The following is a 10,041-nucleotide window of genomic DNA, read 5'->3' on the forward strand; positions in this document are numbered from 1 at the left end:
TCTTAAAACAGTAAATCTGTCCTCTCTAGGGAAACTGGTTGGGATATTCAACAGCCATTGAAAGATAGGGCCTGGATTACAATTATACATTTTTATATATATACACATGTGTGTGTGTGTGTGTGTGTGTGTGTGTGTGTGTGTGTGTGTGTGTGTGTGTAACTAAGCAGTATATATATATATATATGTGTGCAGTAAGCAGTTTTTAAAGTTTTTACATATTTTTGAGCTTGACTTGAAAGGCAGACTCTGTTTCACTATCTGGCTTTCTGACTTTCTCTTTTGATAAGTAGTGCTGAATGTTATGACTGACTGCATCTGGTAGTTTCTCAGGATAAAATTGATTTGTTTGACAGCACTCAGTGGACTGACCAATACTTGGAACAGAGGGAAAATCCAAGGAACTGAGTGAAGATCTAAAAAGGAGCATTACAGAATCACACAGGTTGACCAGGTCCCTTAGAGCAAATTGTAAACAACTGCAGATTTCAAGATTAGTTCAAACAGTTGTATGAAATTATGAGTTATTCAGCTGTATCACCACTTTGCTATGACATTAATAAAAAGAAAAAAGAAAAAAAAAAAGAAAAAAAATGATGGTTAGGATTTTCAGTTAATGCCCAAGACCCACCAAGGTTAGAGCCTGCCATGAACTGGAAAATGCCAGAACACTAGTGTCAATGTCCACAAAGACACAAGTTTTACATCACCATGGATTGAGAGAGTGCTGACAAAGTAAGAAAACCCCTGCTCCAGATTCCACACCATCATGCTCAACTGAAACTTGAAATTACTGACATGAACAAGCCAAATTTCTTCAGGAGACACAATGACAAATGAAAAGAGGCATGTTCGGAGAAGTAAAGGTGACGTTTTAAGCAAGGTGGTGGGACTGTCATACTCTGGCTTGTTTTGCTGCTAGTGGTACCAGTATATTGCACAAAGTGGGTGGAATAATGAAGAAAGGACTACCTCCAAATTCTTCAACTCTGTATCAAAGAAAGTGGCAAGTGAAACTTGAGCACAGTTGGGCTTTCCAACTCGACAAAGATCCAAAAATAACACATTAAAACTGGTTTTTGGAATGGATAAAAATGCTAACATTAGCCTCCTGGAATAGTTTTCCCAAAGCCCTGACCTCAAACCTACGGAGCTCCGCAGGGGACATGGGAGAAAAAAAAATTAAGACGGACTAACTCGGGATCTCGCAAAAGTTTCATCTCCGAAAACGTCGCAGCACTTTTGCAAATATGTGATGTCTTGTAAACTGAGCAGATATCTGACGTTTACACAACTACATTCACGCCTCAAAATATCTTAAAAGTGTATTTTGTGACCCAGAAAGAGTAATATTACAACTAAGTAGCTGCCGACGTTGTTGGAATTCAACTTTTGCACAACTTTTGCGAGATCCCGAGTTTTTTTTCCCCCATGTCCCTTCGTACAAACCTATCCCTATTGCCCTATTGAATATTGTGGGCCATGCTGGAAAGCTGGGTCCCCTCCAGGAACTTATCCGATGTAAATGAACCTAACAGCAATAGAATATCTAACCAGAATCATTTCAAAAGCTTGTTGATGTCAAAGGTCACCTCAATGCCCTTTTTCTTGTAAGGTTTTTGTTGTATTGTAAACAGGGGGGTCCAGCTCCAGGCCTCGAGTGCCGGTGTCCTGAGGGTTTTTGATCTCACCCTGGTTCAACACACCTGAATCAAATGATGAGTTCATTACCAGGCTTCTGGAGAACTTCAAGACATGTTGAGGAGGTCATTTAGCAATTTGAATCAGCTGTGTCGGATCAAGAACACATCTAAAACCTGCAGGACACCGACACTCAAAGCCTGGAGCTGCCTACCCCTGCCCTATAAGCAGGCACCTGGCGAAGAAAGAAAAATTCCCCTTTAACGGGAAGAAACCTCTAAAGAAAATCTATTAAGTGGAAACCTTTTCAGCAGAGGAAAAGAAATAACCCATCACCCTTCAATATGCATTCTGAAAGGTCTGAATGCTTTTTTCAACTATAGTCTAAAAAGTAATGAAAATATAGCAGGTTTAGTCATAACTGAATGCAACATTGAACACTGAAAAATGAACAAGAAAAATAGTTTTCAGTTCAAGCAATTCACAGACGCAGATGTTTGAAGCGGTTTGTTTAATCTTTTCATACACATGCAAACAGCAGTGATATCATTTTCCCACATTCATCTTCACATTTAATCTGACATCAACAGGTTGTGCTTCTAGTTGATGTGCTTCAGGTCAAGTTTGCAGGTTTTTGGGGGACCTTTCTTGCTCTTTTAGACCTCCTTCAACAGAAGACCATAAGGGCGGATGGCCTGTTCTACTATCGCCTGCTCTTCTTGAGCTGAGAACACAGACGGGATGGGAACCAGCCAGTACTTATCGTTGTTGTGTTTCTGCCTGTACTCTGGGTTGATCCGATTTTGCAGAATCACTTTGTATTGCTTGCCATTCTTTTGACAAGTGAAGGTTTTGGCATAAAAGACAGCTTCATTGACGTAAGGGGTAGAGTAAATCCCTCTGCCATAGACCTGACCTGGACCTGGCTGTTAAATAAAAGTAAGATATATATATGTTATATTATTAAATACTGATACATTAAATACAGGCCTAATATGGAAATAGGACAAAAAGAGCACTGAAGTGGCTTAAAGGGTGAGCAGCTCTTGTGTGGCATAAATACGTTTATGTGCCATAACAATGGACATGCTATGGAAAAATATTCTGACAGAGATAAATAACAATAAATAAATAAATATACAAAAACCTGCAGCTTACAGGTTTTTGACATTATTCATAGGAAAAAGCCTTCTCAACACTTTTGCTCAACAATGCTCAACAAGTATAAGTACAGCTACAGTTTGCTCCTGAGGTCCTAGACATGCAGGCGTCCTCTCACAGTCACATAACTGCTATTTACTGCATTTCCTTTTCTTTGTGTTGTGCTGAGATTTTCATAGCTTGTGACTTGACATGTGACAAAACCATTCAACTCTCTTTTTGACTCTTTTCTCAACCCTGGGATAAAATCCAGACTTTAGAAAACTGAAGTGCTGCATGGGACACAGTCTCAGCATCTCAGCATGTGGAATAAGAGACCAGGAATATACATAAAGTGGGACAGTTGGTGGCATTCCATGCAATTTCAAAATATTAAATATCACAATTATACATCATATAAAATGTTACTGTAAAGCAATTGTACTGGGTAAAATAATGGGTTGTGATGATAACATAATCAAACCTTGTAGAATCCTTCGATGATGCCCGCAGATCCTTCCTTAGATGTCCCATGGTAGGACACAGGCCACTCCCCTGGCACTGACGCAGTGCTTCGGTACCGAGTTCCCAGCCATGTATTTCCATCATACTTATTCAGGACCTGTGACAAAATATGAGGTGATGCAGGTGTATCTGGACCTGTATTTGTTTCAGACAGTCCATAGTTCATCTCTGCAAACTGTATCTTCAATTAAAGTCTGAGCTTCTGCATGTTGTACATATAGCATTTCAAAGTGCTTTACCTTTGGGACAAACTATTCTATTGATCTTACTTTGAATGGGGAGAGTCAGATATTTGGCTGTCTTTTATTTTCTACAACTTAAGAGCATCATGATGTACCAGTTATGCTTATAACACACATATGATATGTAATATGCTAAATAACTGTTTAACTATTCTTTTTCAAACCCAGTTCTAGTTCCATTGACACTGTTCACCTCTCTACATTTTTATTTTGAGGTCAATTCATTTCCAGTGCACTACCTGGAAAGCACTCTGGAAGTAACAGACTGCATACAGTTAATTCAATCAGGTCAAATTAGTTTTTTAAGGTGTGAGTTGAGACCAAATCTTTGCAGAAAATTCTTTACAGATGATTTGTTATATTGTTTTCTTATAATTCTATTTCTGTAGTTTAAAAAAAAAAAAGGCCTAGTATTTGACATAAAAGAGAGGACTAAATGCAGTTATTGATTTCCAAGAAACTGATGAAGAAGAATATTGTTGAGAACACTAATAAACTTCTAGTTTAGTTTCGAAAATGAGCTGGAAGGAAATTCAGGGAACCAGAAGTTTCAACTTTCTAATGATTGCAAATATCTGAAGCCCAAAAAGTATTTTACTGGGATGTCATTGAATTTGTGCTCTACAGCCCGGCTTAAAGATCAATTAAAGCAGCTTAGACTCTAAGTAATGAGCATGAATAAAATGGTTGATGCTGATCTCAATTCAAAGACAAATTTACCTTGAGGGCAAAACGGTACCAACCACTTGGTCGTTCATACACCTCTCCGCCTCTGTAATAGGTCTCTGTGTCTTGGAGACCAGAGAAATCGTAGTCAAATGTTGGATCAAAGAATTCGCTCTCATCGATGATGAAACACCTTTCTTGTGGTGCAGTTCGAAAACAGGTGTCAGAGCCTGAACATTGCCCTCCATCTTGCAGAACACGTTGAATTCTGGCAAAGTTGTTTCTTGACACTGGGCTGCAAGTTGAGAAAGACAGCTGAGATTAGGGTCTGAATAAACCTGACCATCAACAAAAGAAAAGAAATGCTGCTCTTTCACTGGATGTTTTCTCACTCTCTGCAAACCAAACTGCAACATTGTTGTCAAAATTCTTTGAGCTTTAGAAACTACATCCTGACTGTGAATCTCAATATAATATCCCATCCATCCTCTTATCCTTTTCAGTGTTTTGTGGAGGGGGGTGCTGGAGCCTATCCCAGCTGCCTTAGGGCAATTTAGAGTTTCCAGTTAACCTATGCCCACTAACTGCAGGTCTTTGGATAGTGGGAGGAAGCCAAAGTAGAACATGGGGAGAACATGCACACAGAAGGACCCCAAATGGTGGAATTGACCTTCTTGCTGTGAGGCAACAGTGCTAACCACTGTGCCACCATGTTGCACCATTACTCCAATATAATATACTGCTACAAAAAAAATTTGAGAACTCTTCCCGTTCCCTTTTTGAGGAATGACATCAGCGCAAGTCTTAAGAATAGTTTATAATATTACAATATTTACCAGGTTTGATCTCCATCTGCGATTGCACAAATGAGACTGTTTATAGACAGCGTTGGTGCTGCTGAGCCAGGAAAGCTTGCTCTTTGGAAAACTCCAGCGTGACCTCCTGCTCTTTGGTTTTGAACAGAAATGATCTGGGCATTGCAAACTGCACCCAAAGCTTCAAGTGCAATTTCTCTGTCCATCTTGATGTTGTCTTGATGTTGTAGTCCTTTGCTCTGCTCACTTCTACCTGCAAGTGTTGTGGCTCGTGCAGAATTGGGCTTATATGTTACACTGTTTATGACGTAAACCCAGTTTGCATAATTTCTTAGATAAATCAACTTTTGACTTTTTGACCTTCCAATAGGTGTGTTTTCATTGGAACTTTCTGTTCTTCTCTTTTTTCCAGTTGCAAAATTATTCATCATCTCTTAGACTTTCACAACTGCATCCACACCCTGAATCTTAGTACAGTCACAGTTTACCATTTTAAAAACAAAATACCATTATTACAATTATTCAGTAACCTCGGTTTCATTTGCAGAAGTTGGATTCAGCAAGCCTGCAAGAATTAGCTCTTGTTTATTTATTTTTTTAAAAAGGAGGAAACTTGTTTTTTTGGAGTGGATGATAAATGATAAGAGGGCAGGGGGATAAAATAAAGGTCCAAGCGTCCCTTGGCTTTTGCCTACTTCTCGTGCTCTGACTTTTCTTGACTTTTTGACCTTCACAAAAAGAAAAGGACAGTTGAACTTCTTCTGGAATTTTTTGCTCTGTACAAACTGAATTAAAGTGAAAAAGGATGTACATATTTTTCTCACCCTGTGGCCAAACTTCCCCCTTCCTGTGGTCTGTTGACACTACTTCTTGCAATTGCAGATTTATGTTCAACAAAAATTCAGTGGCATCAATTACAGCCTGCAACTTCTGGAGTACTTTCCATGGTATTTTACTTAAATTACAGTGCTTTGAGTTCCCCAAATATAGTTACCAATGGAAACAGTAGAAGAAAGATGTCACATTTGTAAGTGTGCGCCCAGAACAGGTAGAATCCTTTGTTCATGTGTGTCTCACTTCCCTATGTCAACATCTGTGGCCCCACATCACTAGATGAATTACATGGTAGGGTGTCCTCTCATGTACACACTCTCATTTAATGTTTTTTCTTTATTTTTACTACTTTCTACATTGTAGATACAAACTGAAGACATTAAATGTACAAAACTAGATATATGGAATTATGGAGCAAAGAAAAAAAAAAGGATAAATAACTCTAAATATGTTTTATGTTTTTTTGTCTCAGATTCCTGAAAGTAGTCACCCTTAGCTTTGTTGACAGCGCTGCAAACCCTTGGCCATCTCTCAATAAGCTTCATGATGTATGACAATTGTTAGAATTCATATAATGGCAAGAACCAATCAGCTAAGTAAAGACAAACAACAGTGCATCAATATTTTAAGAACTGAAGGTCATCTGTCCCCAAGTTCAGCTGCAAAAACCATCATGCGCTATGATGAAACTGGCTCACATGAGGACCACCCCAGGAAAGGACGACCTCTGTGCTGAGGATAAATTCATGTGAGTCACCAGCCTCAGAAATCACAAGTTAGCAGCACCTCAGATTAGAGCCCAGATAAATGTCACAGAGTTCCAGTAGCAGACTCATCTCTACATCAACTGTTCAGAGAAGACTGTGTGAATCAGGCATTTATGGACAAATAGATCCTGCAGTGACATGCCATTTTTTAAACTGTATTTTAAATATAAGATCTTGGATGGCAGAAAACTTTTTACAGCTTAACCAGGACAAAACTGAAGTTTTAATCGTCGGTCCCGAGGCTCAGAGAGAGAAACTCTTGTCTAAATTAGAGGCATTTTCACTATGTCCTTTGCTACAAGTGAAAAACCTGGGTGTTATTTTTGACTCTGAGCTTGGTTTTATCCCACATATTAAACATGTAACCAAAATTGGATTTTATCATCTAAAAAATATAGCCAGAGTCCGCCCTATTCTCTCTCGGGCCAACACAGAGATGCTGATGCATGCTTTTATTACCAGTCGCATTGATTACTGTAACGCCCTGCTCTCTGGTCTTCCTAAGAAGAATATTTCAACTTTACAACTTTTGCAAAACTCAGCAGCTCGTGTGCTGACGAAGACCAGAGGGCGGGCCCACATTACACCGGTTTTAGAATCGCTGCATTGGCTCCCCGTGTGTTTCAGGATCGATTTTAAGGTTCTTTTATTGGTTTTTAAACGTCTTAATGGTCTTGGGCCTTCTTATCTCTCAGATCTGCTTTTACCATACGAACCCTCGCGGACCCTGAGGTCCTCTGGTACTGGCCTTTTGATTGTCCCTAAAGTCAGGACACATACTCACGGAGAGGCAGCTTTTCAGTGGTATGGTCCTCGTCTGTGGAACAGCCTGCCGGAGGAGCTCAGGGCCGCAGAGAACGTACATGTTTTTAAGAACAGGCTCAAGACCCACCTTTTTAATTTAGCTTTTACTTAGCGTTTATTTATTTTATACTTATTTATTCTATCTTGTTATTTTATTATTAATTTAGGCTTTACCTAATATTTATTGATTTTATTCTTATCCATTTTTAATCTTCTTACTCTATTTATATTTATATTGTATCCTGTTCTTATTTATTTTATCATTTTACCCTGTATATAGCCTGTTGTGTCATATCTCCAGTGTTTCCTCGGAGGGCGCTCTCTGCACCGGGGCTGTTATTGACCGTGGCTGCTGGGTCTCTGGGGGTCCTCTCAGCCTGGCTGGGGGGCTCCTTTGCCTCCCTCCTGCTGTGTGCCCAGCCTGGAGGCTGCGGTCTGTGACCGGCTCCCGGTGCAGACGGCTCCCTGTTATAGTGTTTCCTCACTTGGCTCATGTGAACCCAGCCCAATTTTTACTCTTTAAGTGTGTGTGTGTGTGTGTGTGTGTGGGTGGGGTGAGGGGTGAGATATGTGTGTATTCACATCATTTATGTTAATGAGAGTGTGGGGAGTGAGTTGGAGGGTGGGGTGGGCTGCTTTTAACAATGTAAAGCACTTTGTGCTACATTTTTTGTATGAAAAGTGCTTTATAAATAAAGAAAGATTGATTTGATCCCATCTGGTTTGGTTTAGATGGACCATCATTTATTTTTCAACAGGACAATGACCACAAACACACCTCCAGGCTGTGTGAGGGATGGAGTGCTGTGCTAGATGGCCTGGCCTCCACAGTCACCTCACCTGAACCCAATGGATATGGTTTGAGCTGAGATGGACCACAGAGTGAAGGCAAAATGGCCAGCAAGTGCTCAACATCTCTGGGAACTCATTCAAGTCTGTTGGAAAACCTTTCCAGGTGACTACCTCATGAAGTACCTCGTGAATTTCGATAGTGTATGAATATTGAAGGGATTTATTCCAACAATAAGCAGCAAAATCAAGAGAAATAAAAGTACAATTAGTTGTAGAGACCCTTGAGCAATTTCAGAATATTTTATGTAAAACATTTATGTTTGTGTACTCCAGTGTATGAATATTGAAGCGACTTATTCCCTGCATTGCAGATATGTTATGTTTATATACCTCCCTTTCATAGGTCTCCAGGTCTCAGTCGAGTGACACCTTTGTCACTTCAAGGAATTCCTCCTCATTGATAATGAAACTGTCCTGTTTTTATATCTAAAACCATGTTCTGCCAGTCAGCTGACAAGTCCTTTTTCTGCAGTGCAACTCTGACTTTGAACACATAGTAAAGTTGATCTATATTATTATCTATGCATATTATATAAATATTTCTTCTTCAAGTGAACTTCAGGAAGCCAGGATCACTGGAGTGTTTACAACATCATTAACAAGATTTATTCCAACAATAAGCAGCAAAATCAAGAGAAATAAAAGTACAATTAGTTGTAGAGACACCTGAGCAATTTCAGAATATTTTATGTAAAACATTTGTTTGTGTACTCCACTGTAGGAAAGACTCCACTGATTAAAAACTCAGAATCAGTTGGATTATTAGAGTTTCTGAAGACGGAGAGGTGGTGGTTCAGTAATGTGCACAGATCCAGTACTTAAGGAGGATGACGATCAGAAGGACAGGTTGATGAGGGGAGCATTGTTCTCAGTCTTGTCCTCAGGACTCCACTTGATAAGCGGAGAGCTCAAATCAATCAGCTGAAAACAACAAATGCACAGTTACAGAGCTGCTTTGGGTACAAGGTTACTGAAATCTGAAGCACCAAACGAACAAACTGCATCACAGTGAAACAAATCTGTTAAAATACTACATATTCAAAAAACCCTCATCTAAAATATTTTTGAGGGTCTTGAAAGGAAGATGTAGCCGTTACGTTTCTGTTTGACTTCATCTTGCACAACATGTTGAATTCTGGCAAAGTTGTTTCTTGACATCGGGCTGCAAGTTGAGAAAGACAGCTGAGATTAGGGTCAGAATAAACCTTCTGACCATCAACAAAAGAAAAGAAATGCTGCTCTTTCACTGGATGTTTTCTCGCTCTCTGCAAACCAAACTGCAACATTGTTGTCAAAATTGTTTGAGCTTTAGAAACTACATCCTGACTGTGAGTCTGTAGTCTTATACTCAAATATACTGCTACAAAAAAACTGAAAAACTCACGTTACCTTTTTGGAGGAATGACATCAGCACAAGTCTTAAGAATAGTTTATATTACAATATTTACCAGGTTTGATTTCCATCTGCAACTGTATGAATGAGAGTTTTGACAGACAGCGTTGGTGCAGCGGAGCAGGAAAAGCTTGCTCTTTGGAAAGCTCCATCGTGAGCATCTGCTCTTTGTTTTTGAACAGAAGTGATTTGGGCATTGCAAATTGCACCCAAAGCTTCAAGTGCAATTTCTCTGTCCATCTTGACGTTGTAGTCCTTTGCTCTGCTCACTTCTACCTGCAAGTGTTGTGATTCATGTAGAATTCGGCTTATAGGTTAAACTGCATCGTGACACCTCCTGAGACACGCTGCAGTTTACATCA

General features: G+C 39.6%; 1 protein-coding gene across 2 annotated transcripts; it reads right to left on the reverse strand.

Annotated features, from left to right (window-relative positions):
* Window positions 1-2,148: 2,148 nt before the first annotated feature.
* Window positions 2,149-9,919, reverse strand: LOC146570184 (uncharacterized). Of its 2 annotated transcripts, none has more exons than XM_085283069.1 (4): window positions 9,735-9,919; window positions 4,269-4,509; window positions 3,266-3,403; window positions 2,149-2,567 (listed from the first exon to the last, which is right to left on the reverse strand). In XM_085283069.1, exons 1-4 carry the CDS (start codon window positions 9,917-9,919, stop codon window positions 2,298-2,300), a joined length of 834 nt encoding a protein of 277 aa, XP_085139195.1. In that variant the 3' UTR covers window positions 2,149-2,297. The 2 variants fall into 2 exon arrangements, with proteins under 2 accessions (XP_085139195.1, XP_085139194.1); XM_085283068.1 differs by lacking the exon at window positions 9,735-9,919 and adding an exon at window positions 5,051-5,276.
* Between the last annotated feature and the right edge of the window lie 122 nt (window positions 9,920-10,041).

The sequence above is a fragment of the Mchenga conophoros genome, linkage group LG7 (genome assembly GCF_057382185.1).
Source record: "Mchenga conophoros isolate Kocher_MC1m ecotype Shallow Benthic linkage group LG7, M_conophoros_male_GT1.1, whole genome shotgun sequence".
Taxonomy (NCBI): Eukaryota; Metazoa; Chordata; class Actinopteri; order Cichliformes; family Cichlidae; genus Mchenga; species Mchenga conophoros.